Source organism: Bos taurus, chromosome 9 (assembly GCF_002263795.3).
Source record: "Bos taurus isolate L1 Dominette 01449 registration number 42190680 breed Hereford chromosome 9, ARS-UCD2.0, whole genome shotgun sequence".
NCBI lineage: Eukaryota > Metazoa > Chordata > Mammalia > Artiodactyla > Bovidae > Bos > Bos taurus.
Window position 1 is genome coordinate 12975689 of NC_037336.1, and position 24349 is coordinate 13000037.

General features: G+C 39.2%; 1 protein-coding gene and 1 non-coding gene across 4 annotated transcripts in view; both read left to right on the plus strand.

Annotated features, from left to right (window-relative positions):
- MTO1 (mitochondrial tRNA translation optimization 1) overlaps positions 1–24349 on the plus strand; it is a 30306-nt gene extending 5957 nt beyond the window's left edge. Inside the window, exons 4-12 of one of the 3 annotated variants that reach the window (XM_059889783.1) lie at positions 1322–1611; positions 3493–3605; positions 3697–3887; positions 4124–4254; positions 4911–5115; positions 5198–5369; positions 9504–9622; positions 12342–12502; positions 14699–24349. In XM_059889783.1, the coding sequence (XP_059745766.1) occupies positions 1322–1611; positions 3493–3605; positions 3697–3887; positions 4124–4254; positions 4911–5115; positions 5198–5369; positions 9504–9622; positions 12342–12502; positions 14699–14707 (1391 nt within the window). In that variant the 3' untranslated portion in view covers positions 14708–24349. Of the gene's footprint in view, positions 1–1321; positions 1612–3492; positions 3606–3696; positions 3888–4123; positions 4255–4910; positions 5116–5197; positions 5370–9503; positions 9623–12341; positions 12503–14344 lie in introns of all 3 variants that reach the window. The other 2 variants (NM_001076069.1, XM_005210645.4) reach the window with 2 other exon arrangements.
- TRNAR-UCU (transfer RNA arginine (anticodon UCU)) lies at positions 14842–14914 on the plus strand. The gene has a single exon. It is a non-coding gene; the product is annotated as a tRNA-Arg (tRNA).

Consider the following 24349-nt stretch of genomic DNA (forward strand, 5'->3'; position numbering starts at 1 on the left):
TTTAATTATTTTTACTTGTTACTTAAATTAGTATCTTCAAACGCTATTTCTTGGACCTTGTCTATATTTTATGGGCCCAACAATACAATTTTTAATTAACTTTTTTTACTGAAGTGTAGTTGATTTACAGTGTTCCAGATGTACAGTGAAGTGATATATTCTTTTTCAGTCTTCTCCATTATAGCTTATTAATAATCGGGTTTTTATTGTAGTAAAATGTATATAGCATAAAGTTTGCCACTGTAGCCATTTCTAAGTATACAGTTCCACGCCCTCAAGTACCCCCACAGTGATGTGCAGCTGTCACCACTCTCCATTTCTAGAACTTCGGAAATTTAGTTGAAATACTGTACCCATTAACAGTAACTTTCTATTACCCAAGGAATTAACCCACATTTTCTTGTATGGTAGATCCATCTGTAGACAAGCCTTTATATGTGGTTTTCAGCTCTTTCTCCTCTTCAGCCCCCAGCTGCATTCCCACATTTTTCACACTCAGTCCTCCCGTTTCTGTGTCGCTGCAGGGCAGAGTACTTCACTGTCATCTGTATGTTCTCTTCAGGTTCTTGAGTTATAGCATTCTCCCCTCTGCTCAATCAGTTATCACTCTTCCAACCACTTCAAAAAAAATTTTTATTTTATGTAGAGTATAGTTGATTTACAATATTGTGTTAGTTTCAGGTGTACAGCAAAGCAATTCAGTTAAATGTATATAATGTATATATCCATTCTTTTCTCAGGTTCTTTTCTACTGTAGGTTATTATAGAATATTGAGTAGAGTTCCTTGTGTTATATAGTAGGTCCTTGTTGACTATTTTATTTATTTTGGTGTGTATAAGTTAATCCCAAATTCCTGATTTATCCATCCCCCCCAACCACTTTCTATCTTTCAAAAATATTTGAAATTTTTCATCTTTTGACAAATTCTTTTCCATTCTTGTGGTTCTCATGGTTTCATATCTTTTTTGCTCCTTTATTTTCTTTTGGAATTTTAAGAAGGAGAAGAAATCATGTGAGGTGGGATCTGTTAAATTTAACTAGAAGTCTAAATTTAATTAATTTTAAAAATTAACTGAGACCAGCTATTCAGTGCTGACAAGACTTTAGGAACATGTGTACCTGTGATAATACATTATGCTCTCCGTCTCAGCTTTCTTGCATTCTTTAGATTGATGACATGTAGCCTTCTTACTGATTTAAAATCTTTTTCAGGTTTCTAAAGATGAATTTTTCTGTAGTTCTCCTACAAAAGCGTAACATTCTAATTTGACCCATGGTGACAATTAGGACATGAGTTTTGTTCTCTTTCCTGTCCTTTAGCTGATGGAAGTAAAGTGTATGCAGAGAGTGTGGTTCTGACTACTGGGACGTTCCTGAGAGGCATGATTGTAATCGGATTGGAAATGCATCCAGCAGGACGTTTAGGGGATCAGCCTGCCGTAGGGTTGGCTCAGACCCTGGAGAAGTTGGGGTTTGTGGTGGGAAGATTGAAGACTGGGACTCCACCCCGAATTGCCAAAGAATCCGTTAATTTCAGCATTCTAAACAAGCAGACACCAGATAATCCATCAATACCTTTCAGCTTTATCAATCAGACAGTGTGGATTAAGGTGAGATAATTTATGAAAATCTGGCCTTAAATAGGGAATATAGACTTTTTTGGTATTCATTTTTCATCACTATTAATTAAGGCACAAAAATGTGTTCTTTAAAAGGAGTAGCTGATTTGGCTACTTGGGTATTTCCTCATAAATTCTTTTAAGTGGTGGTGGTTTTTGCCATACATTCACGTGAATCAGCCATGGGTGTACATGTATTCCCCATCCCGACCCTCCCTCCACCTCCCTCCCAAAATCCCATAAATTCTTAAATTTCATTGATTTGATAACTTTACCTATTTAAACTTTTTGTAATAATTTCAGAAAAGTTGTAGGACTGTTACTTGCCCTCTCCATATATATAGACATAGATACATATATTTAACATATAGAACAGTAACATACACATTTATTTTTATTCTTTTTTCTTTTCCCAAAACATTTAAAAGTTGCAGAGATCATGACCCTTTACCTCTAAATACCTCAGTCTGCATCTCAGCTAAGCCCAAAGACATCCTCATGTAACCTCAATGCAGTGATGAAATTTGGGGACTTTAACATTGACACAGTGCTGTTATCGAAAATAAAATTCATAGAGTTTTCTGACCACCCCAATACATTTTTTTGTCCCAACGTTCTTTTTCCAACCTAGGATCATATATTGCATTTAATTGTCATTTCTTCTTAATCTGGAATAATTCCTCAGCCTTAATAGTACTGATACTTTTGAAGATATAGGCTACTTTTACCTATCTTTGTAATTTAAAAAAAAACAAGCTATATATTGTGTGTTTAGAATCAAGGGCTAGTAGTTGACACTCCTAATTTCTGGTGAGTGTTACCCTGATGAGTGGCTATTAATTTATTTATTTGGCCATGCTGCACAGCTTGTGGGAACTTAGTTCCCCGACCAGGGATTGAATCCATGCCTCCTACAGTGAAAGTGTGGAATCCTAACCACTAAACCATCAGGGAATTCCCTCTTTTGACATTCTTATCTTTCCTCAACACTTTGTCTTACTTAGTTTTAAAATAAGTCTCAGACATCATTTCATCCAGAAATACCTTGGTACATGTCTTTAACAAATAAGGATTTTGTAAAACTCAACCATAATACTGTTATCACATATAGCAAAACATAATTTCTTAATATCATCTGATACTCAGTGCTCAATTTTCCTTAGTATTAAATATAGATATATTATTGAAGTATAGTTGAACTACAATGTTCCAGGTGCATTCCAAGTATTTTATAGTTGTTTTATTTGAACCAAGAACCAAATGAGGTTCATACATTACATATCTTATAATAATTCCTCTCTTTTTTACATCTGTGTGCTGTGCTGTGCTGTGCTTAGTCGCTCAGTTGTGTCTAACTCTTTGCAACCCCGTGGACTGTAGCATGCCAGGCTCCTGTGTCCATGGGGCTTCTCCTGGCAAGAATACTGGAGTGGGTTTGCCATGCCCTCCTCCAGGAGATTTTCCTGACCCAGGAATCGAACCAGGGTCTCCTGCACTGCAGGTGGATTCTTTACTAGTTGAGCTACCAGGGGAGCCTCTTTTACATCTACATGGGGAAGAAACTGAGACATTTCTCTTCTGGAATTTCCTACATTCTAGATTTGTAGATTTGTCTGATTTCACTGCTCTGGTGCCTTAAACATGTTCCTGCATCATCAGTATTTCCTATGAACTGTTGATCTGGAGGCTTGTGTCAATTTACGTTCATCTTTGGGGTTGTTTTTCACAAACATACTTCACCATTAGTATTTGGCTTTGTGCATAGATTTGATGTATATACAAGTAAGTTTATATCATGTGTGGAATTTATTTGAATTAGAGGCAAACTAATAGAGAAGCAAAACAGTGTTTTGACGAGTTCCCATGTTTTAGCCAGAAGATCAGCTGCCATGTTACTTGACTCACACTAACCCTCGAGTGGATGAGATTGTCCTTGAGAACCTTCACCTTAACTGTCACGTTAAGGAAACTACAAGAGGACCCCGGTAAGGACAAAATACCAGTGCTTAATTACAGTAAGGATTGTCAACCCTCTTTTGTTTAATTGCATTTTTAAATTCCAATGTCTTATTCTAGATACTGTCCCTCCATTGAATCAAAGGTCTTGCGTTTTCCAAACCGTGTACATCAAGTTTGGTTGGAACCTGAAGGAATGGATTCTGACCTCATCTACCCCCAAGGGTTATCTGTGACACTGCCAGCTGAATTACAGGAGAAGATGATCACATGCATCAGAGGCTTGGAGAACGCTAAAATGATTCAGCCAGGTAAAGAGACTGCCAGCTGCCCTTTGGTCTGAGCTCAGTATTGCCTAGCAGACAGCGGAAAATTGAAGCTACAGTCATGGTGCTTAGAGCCCCAGAAGACAAAACCCAGCATCTGCACGTTTATTTATAAAATAGTCTTCACATTTGAAGAGCATTTAATGATAATCTTTGCATCTCTGCTTGAGGCAAACCCAGCGCTGTTTTTGCTTATTTTGTACCATCTGTTCTTTGGCCAGGCTACGGTGTTCAGTATGATTACATGGACCCCCGGCAGATCTCTCCTTCTCTCGAGACTCATTTGGTGCAGCGGCTCTTCTTTGCTGGACAGATAAATGGCACTACTGGTTACGAGGAAGCTGCAGCTCAAGTAAGAAGTGGTTCAAATGTTACTATAAACAGAAAAGGACTATTTAACTGGTGTTCCTCCTCTTGACATCTGTCATGATTGCTATATAGAGCTTAGATACAACTCATAACTGGAATAGCAAACTGACTTCTGTTTCAGGAACTATGGGGGTGGCTTCTGTATACAACAAGATTTTTTAAACACTGTGTCTTTGTTACTCTTTTCTGAGCTCCTAGATCCAGTTGCATATTTTGATTAGATTTTTGTATTGCTTCTGAAATTTAAAAAAAGAAAAGTTAGTTCTTTTAACCTAACCTAACTTTATTGAAAATTACCCTGTTATTACTCCTTTTTAAACAGAAAGTTATGTTATTTTTACTTGTAAATGCGCAAAGGCTAAAAAAGTCTTACAAGTGGATTTTTTTTTTTTAAAGATTAGCCACCTGGTTTATCAAGAATATTAGATATTTTTGAAAACAATGAATTATAGCATTCTAAAGTGGTATATTACCCATATTCTGTTTGTGAATATGAACCACATTTTCTGTCTCTGTTTTGTCCCTTCTGGGCAGGCCTGCTTCCTTACTGCCTGAACCATTTTTTCCAGGTAGTGTCTGAATAGGATAGCTTTTTGTTCAGTTCATAATGGCCTTTTAAACATTTCAGTCCTCTTGTAGGGTGTGATAGCTGGAATCAATGCAAGTCTTCGGGTCAGACACAAGCCTCCTTTTGTCATTAGCCGAACAGAAGGTTACATAGGAGTCTTGATTGATGACCTCACCACACTGGGCACCAACGAACCATACCGCATGTTTACCAGCCGAGCCGAGTTCCGTTTGTCACTGCGTCCTGATAACGCCGACAGCAGGCTCACATTCCGAGGTAACTCTTACACTGAGTCCTGCAACCAGACTTTCTCTCCTTTAAGACCTCTTTCATTATAATCTCCCCCTCCCCCTTCTAGGGTACAAGGAAGCTGGTTGTGTGTCCCAACAACGATATGAAAGAGCTTCTTGGATGAAGTCTTCTTTAGAAGAAGGCATTTCTATGCTAAAATCCATTGAGTTTTTAAGTACTAAATGGAAAAACTTAATTCCAGAGTCTTCTATAAGTAGTGGTAAAAGTCTGCCTCTCAGGTATGCATTTTTTGTATAAACTTTCTTTTTGTAGAAAAATGGAGTCATCTCAGAGAGATACTACCATAGATTCCCTACCTACACATTTTAAACGAACGCAGCTCTTATGTTTGCTTCTTTTCAAAATTCTTTAGAGATAATCTCCTTACTCACGAACGACAATATATATGATTCTAAATTATTCTTTATTTTATTTCTCTGTGGCTCCCATTGAGTTCTGCCTTTCCTAAGATCTAGCGGGCATAAACCAAGAAATAGCATCTGCTTTCTTTTTTAGGCATTGAACAATTGGAATGGTCTCATCTTGCCTATGAGCCATAGCAGGGAAACTTTGATTAAGCAGTGTTACCAATTCTTGAAGAGTCCCTTACTACATTTTAGGAGTTTTTTTGTCCTTGTTTTTACCATTCTGGTTGTATGGACTCTAAATCTAAAGGACATTAATAGAGATCTTTCTTGATTCAGAGATACATTTCTGAAAACCTCATGTAATTCAAAATTTACATCAGTCACCACTGATTTTTCCCATTTAAAAAATGTAAGCTAACGTGGGGAGCGGGGGTTGGAGGGTGGGTTTAGAAGGTATAAACCTACAATCATTGTATTTTAGAAGGACACATGCTGACTTGATCTTGCTGCTGTGTCTCCAGTATGTTTTTTGTTTATAGTTTTCTTTTTCTCAGTCCTTGTTTTGCTTGTGAGGAAATTTGTAGATTTAATGGTATATTCATTTTAATGCCACTTTTTATCATCCACAATCTCTCTAAGCGCTCTCTCTCTTTTTAACTAACAGCCAGGCATAACATGTCTTTGACTTTCATCTCATCACAGTGTTTTTTGTTTACAACTTGTGTTCCCAAATTTTCATTTTCATGAGAATTTCCCAAAGCACTGGCATCACTGAAGAGGAGAATAAGCAGGTTTTTAATTATAGTAACGGTAAATAATCGGCTTCCCAGGTGGCGCTAGTGGTACAGAACCCACCTGCCAATGCAGGAGACCTAAGAGATGTGGGTTCGATCCCTAGGTCAGGAAGATCCCCTGGAAAAGGACATGGCAACCCACTTCAGTATTCTTGCCTGGAGAATCCCACAGACACAGGAGCCTGGCAGGCTACAGTCCATAGGGTAGTAAAGAGTCAGACATGACTGAAGTGCCTTAGCAACAATAAATAATAAAGAATCTGCATGGTTGTCACCCAAATCAGGGGGTCTCATTTACAGGAAAGACAGCTTGGTTCACAGATAAGGGTGGCAGATTTATTTGTGTACCAGTTAAGTGGTACTGGGAGATGGTAGTAGTATAAGCATAGTTTTATATTTCACTCTGTTTTCCAGCTATTTGTTTAAATTTAAGAGGGTTTATTATTATTTCAAGCTTTGCAGAAGAATTTATAGCATTATGCTTCATTTAGGTCAAATATTGCACTGTGTTAGATTTTATATAATTAGAATTTTCATTCAATGTGACTCATGTGGATTGAGGTCATAGTGAGAGCAAGGGAAGTGATTGTTTTCAACACAGTTTAGAATGCTAATTGATGAATAAAAATATGAAAAAGGAGGGGGCTGTCAGCTTTATATTTTACCTAATCCTAAGAGTACCCATTTTGTTAAGGTAACTTTTTTTAAAACAGTAATTTGACCAAATGCTTTTCTTGTTAATTTCAGGTGTCTTTCCTTTCAGAAGGAAACAGGGACCTCATCCTCCTGTTTGATTTTGGTAGAATATTTATAGTGTAGTGTTGAGCCTCCCTGAAAGAACTCACTTGATCAATTCCTAGATATATAAAGCTAGAAAATTGGTCCACGGACATGTATTGTGTCTGCCGCACACATAGCAAGCTGTGCGCCAGGCACTGAGGGGTGGAACTGGACTTTGAGCTACCGTTTTGACAGAAGAGATCCACAGAGCATGCGCGCACACATTTCCTGTTAGGATCATAGGGAGACGCACTGATGCGTCAGGTAGTGCAGAAACTGTCTCTTGTGTTCTGCAGAAGCGTGCTAACTTGTCCTTCAGTGGCAGCCCTCTGTACTCTGAGGCTTAGGCTTCATTCAAAGCTGGTCTTGAAGTTTGGACCTACAAATAGCTCCAAGCCTTCTAAACAAATTGTTTAAAAGCCTTTTAAAAGATGTATTTATTTTTGGCTGCTCTGGGTCTTCACTGCTGCCTGTGAGCTTTCTCTAGTTGCAGCAAGCGGAAGCTGCTTTTCACTGTGGTACCAGGGCTTCTCATTGCAACAGCTTCTCCTGTCTATGAGCACAGGCTTCAGTAGTCACAGCTGGTAGGCTCCAGAGTGCTGGGTCAGTAGTTGTGGCTCACGGGCTTAGTTGCCCCACGGCCCGCGGGATCTTCCCAGACCAGGGATCAAACCTACGTCCCCTGCATTAGCAGGCAGATTCTTAACTTTAACACTGGACCACCAGGGAACCCTAAAACCTTCTTAAAAGTTAAATGGTCATAGGCTTTTCTTTGAGGTCACCATCCTCTAAGATTCCTCTCTTTTTGGTTAGTCATTAGATGTGTTCCTGTATGTTCTGTAATTTTTTTATTTTATTTTTGGCCACCCTGGGTCTTCGTTGCTACTTGCAGGCTTTCTCTGGTTGTGACTGGTGCGGGCTGCTCTCAAGTTGCAGAGCATGGGCTTCTCGTTGTGAAGGCTTCTCATGTCTCAGAGCGCCAGTTCCAAGGCGAGTGAGCTCTGTAGTTCTGGCACACAGGCTCAGTTGCCCCATAGCATGTGGGATCTCCCCAGACCAGGGATTAAACCCATGTTCCCTGCATTAGCAGGTGATTCCTAACCACTGAGCAACCAGGGAAGTCTTGGTTTTATAATTTCTGAAAGAACAACCCCTTTTCTTGTGGAGTTTAGGGTTATTTGGTTTCATTGTATCAACAGCTTATCTGATGAGACTTCTGAAATTAATTGACATAATTCATCTTGTGGAGCACAACAAAGTTGACAGCTCCTTGTGGGAAGAGGTGTCTGGCCTTTCCTAGACTGTCTGAGATGAGACAGGCCTCTGCAGAGAGTGTGACACATGACTGTGGTGATAGAATGAGCTGTAAAAAACAAACAAACAAACAAATAAACACATCTGGGAGGCCTGAAGGGACTTGGAACCCTGGGATGGGCAGATTTGACCTTCTTTTGACTTAATAAATTAATTGGTTTGATTGATTTTGGGTGGACAGAGTTGATAAAAAAAGCAATCTATTGAAAGAGGGAAAGGGCAAAGTAAATAAAAATAAAGTTAAGGCAGTAAGTGTACTGTAGGGAAAGTGTACAGATCAGTGAAACCTTGTGAGAACCAAGCAAAATGAGAAGGAAACTGCAGGGTATTTTCCAGTCTTGGAACAAGCAGATCTCCTTTAGTTGGTTCTAAGCATGCGTGTAGAAGGATGGCGCATTCAACGGACATGGGCTTAATGTGACTTAGATGTAAATTCTTAGGGAGTTCAATCACACCCTTGTTTTCAGAGGATATTCTGTCCTAATAGGAAAGCTCCAGAGGACAAATGGATTGTTGCAGTACCACTTTACCAACTACTTACCCCTCTTGATAAAGGAAAGGAGTTGAGAATCACATGCTCTCTTTCAAAAAATTGCAGAGGAAGGAACACTTCCAAACTCATTCTATGAAGCCACCATCACCCAGATAACAAAAGCAGACAAAGACATCACAAAAAAAGAAAATTACAGGCCACTATTACTGATAAACATAGATGCAAAAATCCTCAACAAAATTCTAACAGAATTCAGCAACACATTAAAAAGATCATACACCATGATCAAGTCAGGTTTATCCCAGGGATGCAAAGATTCTTTAATATACGCAAATCAATCAATGTGATACATCATATCAACAAATTGAAAGATAAACACCATATGATAATCTCAGTAGATGCAGAAACACTTTCGACAGAATTCAGCCTGAGAATCACATGCTGATCTCATGGAGGTCCCGCTGTGTCACAGATGCTGCTGTTTGCTCAGTGTACTTGGGGAAAATTAGAAATATATTGATATTGTCTATTCTGAGATTTGGTATTATTTTCAAGGAATTTTGTTCTTAATCTGCCTGATATGATATGGACCCTTGTGTTAATGAAACTTTTCTGTGTTTGTAGAGCTCTTGATGTTCTGAAGTATGAGGAAGTTGACATGGAGTTGTTGGCCAGGGCTGTTCCAGAGCCCTTGAAGAAGTACACCCAATGTAGAGAGCTGGCCGAAAGACTGAAAATAGAAGGTAGAAAATTTTTTACTTAGGATGTCTGTATGCTCCCTTCTTCGTTTATGCAAATAATGAATGAATTGCAGATACACAGAGAGCTCTGTGTCAAGAGGAGCCATTATTACCGTAAGACCAGCATCGTCTTAGGCTCTGACCACTCAGAGTAGGTTTCCCAGGTAGCATTGTAACACATCATAATGTGTTGGGAAGACTCCACCCCAGACCCACTGAGTGAGCATTTGCATTTTAACAAGATCCCTAGGAGATCTGTGTGTATATTTCATGTTGGGAAGTGCCACTGTAGAGCTCTCCTTTTTAAAAAAAAAAACTTAAATCTTTTTTCCTTTTGAACTTTTTTTTTAATGTTTTCTCCACTTAAATGTTCTACTAATGAGGAAAATAATGCTATCTTTGGCTTTGATGATATACTTTTCTATTAACAAAGACTTATTTTGTATCAGGCAAAGAAGTTCACATTCTGCCCCTGTATGTTATAACATTTGACGTGCTCTCATATTCTTGGTCAGTATATTGACCATCAAAGTCACATGTGACTTTTGGAGTTGTACTGCAATTTATAATTTTTTCTTTATAAAAAAAAATTTCAGAAGTTCCCTGAAGACTCCATACGCCAAATGCAGGGGGCACAGATTTGATCCTCAGTCAGGGAGATCCCGCATGCCAAAAAAAAAAAAAAATTTCAAACAGAAATACTGATAATAGCATTAGCTTCTGCATTGTGATAGAAGATTTTTTTTTTCCTCCACTGGAAAATTGTGTGCAGAAAAAGTCAGGGAACAGAATGAGATGGGAGAGAAGGGTAGGAAAAGCAGGATAAAAGGTGGACTGTTTACACAGGAAAGGCCTTCAGGCTCCTTGGGGACCAGTGAAGGTGGTGAGAATGCTGCAGTCCTAGCAGTAACGTTTTCTTTCAGTTCCAGAGAGGTCTGTTACCTTGCTATGCTTTGACTGCTTATATAGAATGACCCAAGTGCTGCCTATCATTCTTCCAAATGAACATGCCCTGGTCATTTGCTAATGTGTAAGAAGTATTGTTAACCTTATATCTCAACATCATGATCTTTCTATTGAGTAAAAGTTACTTTATTGAACATTTAGGCCATTAGCATCTGGGAAAAGGTGATTAAACTCCGTATTTTAAACTTGGTTTGCAGTTTTACTGTGTCCAGTAAATGGTCCAAAATAATTATCTTCAACTTGTTTATAGGAAACCCTGACTTCAGCCATGGAGTAGTTACTGTTTTGCTTTGTTCTTTAAGACTGGCGTATATAAAGACTCTAACTAATACCCATGGCTTAAAAGAAACCACACTAGGTTAAAATATAGCGTATATCAGTAGTTTTCAAATCACTACCTAGATCCTCCACTGGATAAGTTTTTTCTTTTTTTTTAATGTGGACCATTTAAAAAATCTGTTGAATTTATTACAATATTGCTTCTGTTTTATGTTTTGGTTTTTTTGGCCCTGAGGCATGTGTGATCTTAGCTTCCTGACCAGGTATCAGACCTGCACCCCTTGAATTGGAAGGTGAAGTCTTAACCACTGGACTGCCAGGGAAGTCCTTAGACAAGTTTCTTGAAGGCAGAAATCAGTTTCAGATTCTTCTTTGTACTATCTCTCATGTTTTGCTATACATATTTGAAAAAGTAAATATATCTTTAACATATACATTATTTATATTCTGTGATCCTATAGTCTATTCCTGAGTCATAAAATTTCATTACAATTTGTCATGCTGATGTGTTATATGTTATATTAATCCCTTTACATGAATTATTTCATTTGATAATTAAAAAGTGTCATGTGAAAGATAGCTACTAGCATTATGTCTTAATTTACAGATAGTTATAACTTGCCCAGGGTCACACAGTTGGGGAGTGGCAGAACTGGGCTTTGAACCTAGTATATCTGTCTACAAGGCTTGTGCACCTCACAGCTCTCCTTTATTGTCAAAAAGACCATCATAAGTTTCTGGGTCAGCCCATAACATTTCTAGATAATGTGGCTGAGGCCCAGAAGTATCATGATGTGTTCATTGTCAGAGGGTAATTTATTGGTAGAGCCAGGCTCAGAGCTGAGATTTTCTGGCTACCAGTCAAGTGATGGAAGCAGAAGCTGCCAGAACCTCTAGGGAAGACTTGCTTTTCTTAAACAGGACAGAATGACCACCTCAGTATAGGTTTTAAAACAGGTCTTGGATTTATTTTTCTAAGAATGGAATGCTTTAATTACAAAATAATTGCTGAATTGTCTTTCTAAGTTCACTCTGAATAAAACTTCAGTTAATTTATTTAAATTATATGTTATCATCCAAGAATATATACTTTTAACAATTATAGCTTTATTTGAAAACCATCTTCATGAGAAACACCTAATCTTTAGAACTTCAAACCTATAGCCTGTTGAAGAAAGTGTTCCACCAAAATTTGCATTGAGAAAGCAATTTTTTTTTTTTAACTTAAAATTTTCTAGTTTTTTTAAATGAGAAGGACATGGAATAAACTGCCAGACAGAATATTGTAGTTAATACACAGGATACTCCCTCTCTTTATTTTAACCCCAGTCTCCTCTTCTGCGAAAGGGAATACGTACCACCTATCGGGGTACTAAGATCATATATGCAAAAGCTCTCTGTAAATTGTAAAAAGCTAGAAACATGTAGGTTGTTAATATTATCTGAGTATCACAACATAATTAATTTTGTTCACCAGCTACTTATGAATCAGTACTGTTCCATCAGCAACAAGAAATAAAGGAAGTTCAGAGAGATGAAGCTCTCCAACTGCCAAAGGACCTAGATTATTTGACTCTCAAGGATATATCTTTGTCCTATGAAGTTCGAGAGAAGCTCCATTTCAGTCGCCCACAGACGGTAAGAAAACAGGCAGTGGATAGGAACAGATCATAGAGAGCCAATGCTTTAATTTTTAAAAGCTGGATTTGTAGTGGCCATATAACTAATGTTTTATTTCATCATAAAAAGCTTAACCTCTTATTTTCATATTCTCTTTGTATAACAGGTGTCATTATATTTTTTATGAGAGATAAAAAAAAGCTTAGTCTAAATAAGTATCTGGAAGTGAAGAATTGGGTTGATTATAATTAGCCAACCATGTGCATGCTTGTTTATATGCATGACTTAAACTACTTTGGGTTAAAATAGAATACATGTCAGTGGTTTTCAGATCACTGCTTGGATCCCTCCAAGGCGTTCCATAGTGTTGCCTTGGGAGCCAGTAGGAGGAAGTAGAGGGCCAGAGATGATCCTGTGTGTGTCTGTGTGTGGTTTGTATTTGCATGAGTACATGGGCACCATGCTGTATACATCTGTTAAAAACTTCAGCATACAGTATTGAATTTGTAATAACAAATATTTAAAGACTTGTAGGCTGTATTTATTGATTCTGAGATACATTTTTAACATCTCTGAGTTGTAGCTTAAAAATTGATGGTGTATCATAGTTTAATGGGCATTGCGTTGGGTTTTTTATTTTTTTCAGTGGTTCATAAAATAAAGGGGTACTTAACCAGGAGAAGGCAGTGGCACCCCACTCCAGTACTCTTGCCTGGAAAATCCCATGGACGGAGGAGCCCAGTAGGCTGCAGTCCATGGAGTCGCTCAGAGTTGGACAGAACTGAGCTACTTCACTTTCACTTTTCACCTTCATGCATCGGAGAAGGAAATGGCAACCCACTCCAGTATTCTTGCCTGGAGAATCCCAGGGACAGGGGAGCCTGGTGGGCTGCCATCTATGGGGTCGCACAGAGTCGGACACGACTGAAGCGACTTAGCAGTAGCAGTAGCAGTAACAAAACCATGGCCTGCAAAAATTTTTGAAAAGATTTTTTTTAAAGAGGAGTGATTTCATCAACTAACATGATATTCTTAGTCATATTCATCATGGAAAGCAGCAGAGAGGCCTTAAGTTTTATAGCTGTATCTTACTCATTTTGGGTTATGTTTTTGTGGATAGTCATAGGCTACACTGCCCAATATGATAGCCGTTAACCAAGTGCAACCATTTACAGTAATTAAAATGAAATAAAGTTAAAAATTCAACTCCTCAGTCATAATAGCCACATTTCAGATGCTCAGTAGCTACAAAAGGCTATTGGCTGTCATACTGGACAGTTATCATATTTTTACACTGCCAGTGTTACAGAAATTTTCCATTATCACAGAAAAGTTCAGTTGCATTGTATTGGTCATCACAGTTCACCTCTTAACCAAAATTCTGAAATACCATAAGCTCTGACAAACGTTTGCTACAGAGTCATTTGGTGGCAAAACAGACCTGAACTGATATGAGGTCTCTATACCACTTGGAGTGAATAAGTCATCCATTTCACTGCAAAAATATACCATAGAAATATTACTGAGATTAGTCATAGGGTGCTGATCAACACACTGCTAGTGATGTTAGTTTAGTTTAACGAAAAGAAAAGGTTAGATACTCTAACATCTGTTAATTACATGATCTTAGACAAGTCATTTTAATATCTCTTAGTCTCAGTTTCCCCTGTTTTTAAAGTGAAGATATTAATTATAACCACATTTCTTTTATCTACTTTCTAAAGTTATTTTGACAATACATTAAGATAAAGTTTTGAAAATATTTTATAAACTGTAACATACAGATCGTTATCAGGAGGAAAATAAATTTGCTTATAACTAACATAGCTCATTTATGTTTCTCGTGGATTTAATTCCTAGATTGGGGCTGCCAGTCGTATACCTGGAGTGACAGCTGCTGCCATCGTCAACCTGCTCAGATTTGTGAAGACCACTCAGCAAAGACAGGCAGCTATGAATAGAATTCCCAAAACTGATCAACAGTTACATGATACAGACAGACTTGAAGAGAGTCAGTTATAGCTTTCTATTCATAGAAGAGTTAATCTGAACAAGAGTGTAGACAGGAGATGAGAAGTATTTATATTTAGCACCTGTTAAAATAACTTTATTAGGTTTTGTGGCTTTGTCATTAATTTGTAAATAGGTTATAATTCTGCTTTTTTGTATATCTGAAAAAATAGTTATAAAGTCCATTTATACTCTTTCTTTCAGGTGTTCTAATACAGTATACCTATTAATATAAGTTTGGGCAGTGTTCATCAAAGAGAGATACAGTGGAACTAAAACTGAATCTGGAAAAAAAAAAATCTCAGCTTGCGGATTTGTCTACTCATAAGGACAAATTTACTGGGAATTCCCTGATGGTCCAGTGGTTAGAACTCTGCACTTCTACTGTAGGAGACCCAGGTTGGAACCCTGGTCAGGGAACTAAGATCTGCGTGGTGTGGCCAAAAATAAATAATAAGAACTTTGTCCATAAAAGGTACCAAATTAAAAGTCTTATCTTTCACCTAGTTTTGAAAGTTGGCAGGCTTCTGCTTAGTTACGTTATTTCAAAGCCCTCAAATTCTTAAGGCTAAAAATTTGAAACTGTACAAAATCATCCAGAATCATTCAGCTAATTTCCAGTGCTGGCTGCAGCATGGCGACTAAAGTTCCCCTATTGAAAGTCAGAATTGACAGAAAAATCTGAATGGCGCTGGGACTCTCCAGTACTTGTGATACATGGTTACTGGGGTTAGCGGGGGTGACCAGCCGGGTCTTTGGCTAGCTCCTCAGACACCTTGACCTTTCTTCACTGACTAGAGGATGAATGTAGCCAAGCAGACAAGAGGACCCTACTTATCCTTGGAAATGCCAACTCAGACCTTTCCTGTCAGTCCAGGGAGAAGCTCCCATATCAGCCTCAAGCCAAAGCAGGTATCTCAGACAGTTCTAAGCGCCCTGAAATCACTGGTGTGATTTCAGTGGGTGTGGGGCAAATACCTTCTTACTATAATCATGTATAGCCTCTTGGATGTAGCTCGGTTTCCATGGGTTTCATCTAATTTTGTCTTTCCATAACACAGTCCAGATCAGTAGCAAGTAAAAAGCATTGGGTTAGCCAAAAAGTTTGTTCGGAAGATGTTACAGAACACCTGAGTGAACTTTTTGGCCAACCCAATATGTGTAATGCTGGATGTTTTAGCAATGATGAGTTCTTTTTGATACTTGAGGTAGTAATTTCAGTAAGTGGTAACTTTTAGTTATTATGGCCATTCCTAGGCAGAATTCTTACCACAGAGGCATATTGAGTACACTTCTGCATGGTGTTTATTAAGAGGGTATTTTGTACTAGTGTTTATCACTAGGGGGGAACCATTGATTGTAAACTTTTCTTTTTCTGGCTAATTGCAGGAGTAAAAGCAATGAGTGGGGTGCTTATTGAATGGAATATAGCAAAAATTGATTTTGAGGAAATAAATTCCTAAATGCTTTGGAAGGTTCTCAACAGCTGTAATTTGGGCCTAGTGATACTACATATAATGAAGCTTGGGTTTTATAATGTGATTCCATTACAGTAGTAACCATCTTACTGAAAAATGTTTGATAGAAAACATGTTTTAGGTTCTGCATTTAGTTTAGCATATGAAACCTCTTTAAATCCACAATTTAAAATATGTTGTTACATATATTATACAAAATTATCTCACTTAACAGAATATTTCAGAACAAACCAGCTAAAAATGTAACCTTAGTCCAGTTACTCCATGGGAACCCCCCAACAATGACAACAGCCAGCATCCAACAGAAGTTGGCCTTATGATTTTCTCCACCCACCGCAGACCACATAGCCTGGGAGTTTGAAAAGCTGGGCACATACTGAAGTTCCTTTCAACAGGAACACCAAACTTAAAATGAGGAAATGAGGGATTTCCCTGGTGGTCCAGTGGTTAAGAATCTGCGCTTCCAACGTAGGGAGCATGGTTTGATCCCTGGTCAGGGAACTAAGATGTTACGAGCCACACTGAGCAGCCAAAAAAGGAAATGACTAAGAAACACTAAGCATTTGTCAAATTGGTTGAGGAGGGAGAGAATATGAACATAAGGACCTATGCTAAATGAAACCATCACAGCCTTGAATTACGAAGTTACCTTATAGACAAGTGTTTTAGTTATATTACTGATTGTTTTAAACTGGTTTGTCATTTTTGAGTTTCAGCCTCCATTGGAATAGCCATGACTTTTTCCCTTCAGAAATTTCAACTCCTAGAAGAATGCCCTGCTCAGGAGAAGTGGTCAGAAGTACCAGGAAAGCCACCAGCAGACTAGGGGTTCCCTCTGAGTTGGCAAAGCTGCTTACACTAGAAGGTACACAGTATCGATAAACTTTACCCAGGCTCCCTCTTCACAGTCTTCTCTTGTTGCACTTACCTCATCCATCTTAATTTTTAATACCTGTCTTACTCTAACTTAACTCTTATTAACATGTAAACCTCTTCAAGCAGGCAGTGGCATGGTTGTAGACAGTCAGAACATGTTTTTTGAATAAATGAAAAAATAGTACTAAAGGCAAGAGATGGCAAAACTAAAACTTAACTGAATAATTAAATGGGATAAAAAGATTTATAACATATTAAGAACTGCATACTTAAGCGTTTGCCTTTCTCTTTCTCTCTCTTCTGTCTTCACATTCTCTTCAGTTTCATTTCCTCTATCTTTCTTTACTGTTATCCCTGCTTATCATTGCTCCTGATATGATACTAAAGCCTATATTTTATATTCAAGCCATTTTATTCAACCAGAAAATATTTCCTAACTTAAAAGCCAGATTAAAGACACAATTGAGGGAATTCCCTGGCAGTCCAGTGGTAAGGACACAGTGCTTTCATTATCAGGGCCTAGGTTTGATCCCTAGTCAGGGAACTAAGATCCAATAAGCCACATGGTACAGCAAAAAAGTAAAAAGCATTTGAAAGAAAATTAAAATGGGCAAAAGGCTTGAATAGACATAGCTCCAAAGAAGATATGCAAATGGCCAATGACCCCGTGAAAAGATGCTGAACATCCCTAGTCATTAGGAAAGTGCAAATCAAAACCACAGTGAGGGACTCCCTAGACTGTCCAGTGTCCAGACTTCAAGCTTACACTGTAGGGGCATGGTTTCTCTCCCTGGTCAGGGAACTAAGATTCTAAATGCTGCACAGTGTGGCCAAAAAAAAGAGATACCATTTCATGCCTGTTAGGATGGCTGTTAACAATCAGGAAATAATAAATGTTGGGACTTCCATGGTGGTCCAGTGGCTAAAACTGCACTCTCAGTAAGGGGAGCATGGGTTTGATCCTGGTGGGGGAACTGGAGCCCACATGCTGCAACTAAAGATCCCTGGTGCCACAACAAAGATCCAAGATCCAGCATGCCACAGCTAAGACCCAGTGCAGCAAAATAAATACATAATGTATTTTTTACAAAGAACAACAAATGTTGAGAACACTGTGGAGAAAATGGAACACTTAGAACTGCTGGTGGAAGTGTAAAATGGTGTAGCCACTTTGGAAAACAGGGTGACAGTTCCCCTCAAAAGTAGAGTTACCGTATGACCCTGAAATCTCACACATACATATTCAACAGTATTGAAAGCAGGGTCTGAGATCTGTTCAAGGGTCATGTTCATAGCGTTATTCACAATAGCCTAAGGTGGAAGCAACCTAAGTACATCAACAGATGTATGGATAAACAGTGTATATACATGCAATGAGATATTTTTCAGCCTTTTGAAAGGAAGCAAATTCTGACACAAGCTACAACTTGGACAGACTTTGAGGACATTATGCTAACTGAAATAAGCCAGTCACAAAAGGACAAACCCTGTATTATCCCACTTACATGGGGTATTTAGAGTAGTTACATTTACAGAGACAAAGCAGAATGGGGATTGCCAGGAGTTGGGGCAAGAGAGGAATGGGAATTTACTGTTTGATAGAGTTTCAGTTCTGCAAGATGAAGAGTTCTGCAGGAGGATGGTGTTAATGGTTGCACAACAACGTGAAGGTACTTACCACCACCTTACAGTTAAAAACAATTTAAGATGTTGGGACTTCATCTGGTGATCCACTGGCTAAGACTCCACGCTCCCAATGCTGGGGGCCTGGGTTTGATCCCTGCTGGTCAGGGAACTAGATCCTACATGCCACAACTAGGAGTTTGCAAGCCACAACTGAAAAAAAAAAAAAAAAAAAATCCCACGTACTGACTATTCCTTGTGCTGCAACTAAGACCTGGCACAGCCAAATAAATTTTAAAAAAACTGATTAAGATGTTAAAATTTATATTGTATAACAATTTTAAAAGCCATGAATTCACTTGTATCTCAGACTCCAAAACCTGCTGATTGATAACTTACCCCCTTCTTATTTCTAAAAATTGAGATATTTTAAATAGAAGGGTCTGAGGAAAAGGCACATTGCATTTAAATGTTAAACCCCAGTTCTTTCTGCCCCATCAAGGGGACCAGAAGAAAACTTTTTCCTATTAGCTAAAATTAAGAGAAATCACATAACCCCATAGGGAGAATTATGCTTTTCATTGTTGTTCAGTCGTTAAGTCATGTCCAACTCTCTACAACCCCTTAGGCTGCAGCATGCCAGGCCTCTCTGTCCTTCACCATCTCCCTGAGCTTGCTCAAACTCAGGTCCATTGAGTCTTTATGCCATTCAACCATCTCATCTTCTGTTGCCTCCCCCTCTGCTCTGTCTTCAGTCTTTCCCAGGATCAGAGTCTTCTCCAATGAGTTGGCTCTTTGCATCAGGTGGTCAAAGTATTGGAGCTTCAGCTTCAGCATCAGTCCTTCCAGTGAATATTCAGGGTTGATTTCCTTTGGGATTGACTGGTTCCATCTTGCTGTTCAAAGGACTCTCAAGAGTCTTCTGCAGCACCACAATTCGAAAGCATTCTTTGGTGCTCAGCCTTCTTTTAAAAGAGTAGCTACTACCTAATAACGTTTACTGTGTGTCAGATATGAAGTTAAGGGCTTTACATGGATTCTTGCTCTTTAACCCATGATAAAACAGTTATCTTCCTGTTCTACAGACAAGAGAAACAAACAACACTTGGAAACATTAAGAAACACTGCTGGTTGTCTTCCTGACAGCCATGTCTGTGCACTGCCCTCCTCGTTGCCTAAAGAACCATGCTTTCGTTCACTCTTTGCTTCTGCAGCCCCAGAAGCTTAAACTCTTCATTAGTTTAGAGTAATCTTGGTCATGGCAGCCCCCCAGTATTTGGTCTAGGCCTGAGGCTGGTGTGCAGACTGACCCAATGAGTTGGAAAGGCAGTCCTCTAGGTAGCATTTTTGCTCTTTAAAAGGGCACCTTTTTTTAAGGTGGTATGTTCTGAAATTAGATTGTTGTACAGTTTTGTGAACATACTAAAGACCACTGGATTGTATGCTTTAAAAGGGTGAATTTTATAGTATGTGACATATATCAATAAAGCTGTTAAAAAAAATGAAGTATGTATGATTGGCAAGCCCTTGAGCAGTGATTTTTTTTTTCATCTTTTAAAAAAATGTTTAAAAAATATATATTTTTTTTCATTTGGCTGTGCCAGGCTTTAATTGTAGCATGCAGAATCTAGTTCCCCTATCAGGTATCTAACCTAGGCTCCCTGCATTGGGAGCATAGAGTTTTAGACACTGGACCACGAGGGATGTCACTGAACAGTGATTCTTGGACCCAGATGTGTATATGTGCTAAGTTGCTTCAGTTGTATCTGACTCTCCTATGGACTGTAGCCTGCCAGGCTCCTCTATCCATGGGATTCTCCAGGCAAGAATACTGGAATGGGTTGCCATGCCCTCCTCCAGCGGTCTTCCTGACCCAAGGATCAAACCTGCGTTTCTTCTGCATTGGAAAGCAGTTTCTTTACTACTAGTGCCACTTAGGAAGCCCCAAAACCTAGTTGAAAAATGTGAAAGTCACATCCGACTCTTTGCAACCCCATGGACTATACAGTTCATGGAATTGTACAGGCCAGAATAGTGGAGTGGGTAGCCATTTTGTTCTCCAGGGGATCTTCGCAACCCAAGGATTGGACCCAGCTTTGCCACACTGCAGGCAGATTCTTTACCAGCTGAGTGAGCAGGGAAGCCCAAGAATACTAGAATGGGTAGCCTATCCCTTCTCCTGCAGATCTTCCTGACCCAGGAGTCAAACCAGGGTCTCCTGCACTTCAGGTTCTTTACAGTTGATCTAGTTAGACATCGGAATTTTCAATACTAGCTTGTAGACAGCCAACTTTATCACACTCAATTCTAATTTAGTTTCCCTGGAAATGTCTTGGCATCTGGCAGGTCAGTTTCTCTCTCTTCCTGAGTTCCTGTCTTGTTAAAACAAAAATTTAGAGCTGTCGTTAAAGAGTATAAAAAACAACAGACAAGTTATAGCTCAGTTCAGCTCAAGCAGACAGATCTTTTATTAAACAGACATTCCCAAGACATGGGAGCAGGCTGATCCTAAAGGAGTCTTCCTCATTCTTCAACGTGATCCCACTTGGCTTCCCCTTTTTGTACTTCCAGTCTCCTCCTTTTGGTTATGGTGTGTGCAAAGTAGGGCTTATACCCACCACCAATCAATGAAAGGGAATGCAAATGAGCATATGCTTAAGGCCAGTTGATAATTTTAAGTTATATAACAGCAGGCTGTGTTATGTCTTCACATATGTCTTCCAATAATTTAGTGTGTTAGAATTAGATGTAGAATATTCCTAAATCCTTACTGGGCTCCTAACTGCCTAAAGTTCCTTGGAAAAGCCCCTGTGGTTATTTTGTATCCACTGTGTGCCGAGGGCGCATGTGCACCAGTTGAAAAGTCTCTGTGGTTTATAGCGTATGTCAGCTCTCCTGGGTGCATCTGGGCTGGAGCTTAGAGATCAGCCTGCCTCCCTTTCAGCCAAGCCTCCCCTTGTGGCTCATGTCTAACTTCCTTCCTAACACATCTGTGTTTCTGATGCTCAGCCAACTGTGAGAATCACTGACTTTCCTTCATAAATAAATATCCACTCAGTAGCTTGTGGCAGAAACAAAGCTATAACTTTATAATGTGTGATGGCTCAGGAACCTAGATGACAAATAATTTGTACTGTTGAAGGAAGTACTAGAGCAGCTCAGTTGTGCAGAAAAGTGAGCTCACGTTGTTAGAGAAATTCAAGTCTAAAAGCTGTTCCAGCTTGCAGTCAGAGGTGGGCTATGGTAATTTGTGGGCAAGGCCACATTTTTTTTTTTTCTTTCAAATTGTACACTTCTTTGGATATACTTGATGCCTGTGGACAAATATATATAGGTTGAAATCCTGTGCCTCTTGACCTACTTATGTTTTGGCTGTGCTGGGTCATTACTATGCTGGCTTTTCTCTGGTTGCAGGGAGTGAGAGCTACTGTCTAGTCGGGTGCTCGGGCTTCTTACTGCGGTGGTTTCTCTTGTTGTGGAGCACAGGCTCCAGGTGCATAGGCTTCGGCAGGTGTGGTGCGTGGGCTCGGTAGTTGTGGTTCCTGGGCTCAAGAGCATAAGCTCACTAGTTGTGGCGCATCGGCTTATTTGCTCCGCTGCATGTGGAATCTTCCCAGACCAGGGATCGAACCTGTGTCCCGCATTGACAGGCGGATTCTTTACCACTGAGCCACCTGGGAAGCCCTGAGGTCCTATGTTTTTATGCCATAAAGAAATAAATGCTACTATTTTAATCTAGAAACCTCATTTTTGACTGTCACTGAGCTAAATCGACATTTTTATAACTGCTGTCTGCAGTTCATTATCAGATCATGAAATTAGTTTTTTGTCATATGCAGCAAGTGTTCTAATACTTTTGTTTCAGTAATTTATATACAAATTGTATTTCATAAATTTTAAGAGGCATATTTGTTCCATGTAGGAAATGGCAACCTGCTCCAGTATTCTTGCCTGGAAAGTTCCACGAACAGAGGAGGATGGTGGGCTATGGTGCATGGGATCACAAAAGTTGGACATGACTGAGCACACACACACATACATTCCTCAAATTTTTCTAAAAAGCTTTTAAAAACAAGACATTGGTCTCTCCGTATGCTGTACCTGATTAAGTGATGTGATTTAAATGTAATTCCAAGTTGCTATTGAGCATGAATCTCAGATATTCTAACTTCACAATGCCTATCACTTTCAAGTAGGTTTTTTTCCTCCCAGGAAAGGTCCTCCACTGGATAAAGTGTTTCTTCCTCCTTGTTAAACAATATAGGGTAGAAGTCTGTTTTGGCTTACCCTTCAGTTCCCACACTCACTCTTTACAGACCATTTCATACTATGCATTTATGGAGTTATGCTTTTTTTAAGTGTTTGCTAGACTATTTTTTAAAATCCACTGCCTCCTGATTAATTCATTTTTAGTCTTACGTTGGTTTTTCTTTTAATTCTTTTACAGTTAGTCTGTACCCTTTTATACATTTTCAAAAATTTATTTTTGGCTACACTGGGTCTTCATTGCTGCATGCAGGCTTTTTCTAGTTTGGGTGTGCAAGCCTCTCATTGCAGTGGCTTCTCTTGCTGCAGAGCTCAGGCCCTAGGACCTTCAGTAGTTGTAGCTCGCAGGCAGCACGTGTAATCTTCCTGGACCAAGGATAGAACCCGTGTCCCCTGCATTGCACGGCAGATTACTAACCACTTGATCACCAGGGAAGTCCAGTCTATACCCTTTGAATACATGGGAAATTGAAATTTTTAAATGCATAAATATACATAAAAACACACTGCATAAATTTAAAACGAAACATTTCTAGACTCTACTGTATTTAATACAAGATCAGATTATGTTTGTGTGTGCAAGCATGTGGTGTTTCAAACAGTGAAACTTGACTGATCTTATTTCCAATTTTATACAGAAAAACCTCAAGGGGGGCAATTTAACAAACTGCAGAGACAGGTATCAGAGCTTTGAAGAAAAAAACTTACAAGCAGTTACATAAAATATGAGAAATTGAGTTCCAAGAGATGCATCCCCTAGACTCAAAGAGTTAGTTTGGGAAAATGTTTTTTATACCCAACCATGACTGAATAGGAGAAGGCAATGGCACCCCACTCCAGTACTCTTGCCTGGAAAATCCCATGGATGGAGGAGCCTGGTAGGCTGCAGTCCATGGGGTCGCTGAGGGTCGGACAGGACTGAGCGACTTCACTTTCACTTTTCACTTTCATGCATTGGAGAAGGAAATGGTAACCCACTCCAGTGTTCTTGCCTGGAGAATCCCAGGGACGGGGGAGCCTGGTGGGCTGCCGTCTATGGGGTCACACTGAGTCGGACACGACTGAAGTGACTTAGCAATAGCAATAGCAATGACTGAATAAAAACCACCTCAATTCTCAGACATTTACTGAGTTGCCAGTTTCTACACAGAATCCTGTAGGAGGCTAAACAGAGAAGTTCAAAGGGTCAGTCAGGAAGGTATGACAATAGTTAAAAGAGAGGGGCTACAGGTCAAGTCTAGATCAGGTCCTTCCTTTGTTGCAATGGCATAGCTGCAATCCTTACACCTGAAAGGTTACAACCCAAGTCTCAGAAAATTTTGCAGATGGCTTCACCAGCAGGCTGAGAAGACTACATCCCCACCTTGGCTTCCTCCAGACAGCACTGGAACTCAAACTCCTTATGTGGCAGCCCTACAGTTAGTGCAACACCAACTAGGGTATTCTCTCAACCACATGATTTTACTGAAAACTCAACCAAGTGGAATATTTTCGGGTTTTTAGTTGTTATTTTTTATATTAGCCATCCGTTGTTTAACCACACGTGCATGATCATACCACACTCTCTTGGCTTGGTTTTTGCTGCCAGTTAAAATAAACTACCTACTTTTGA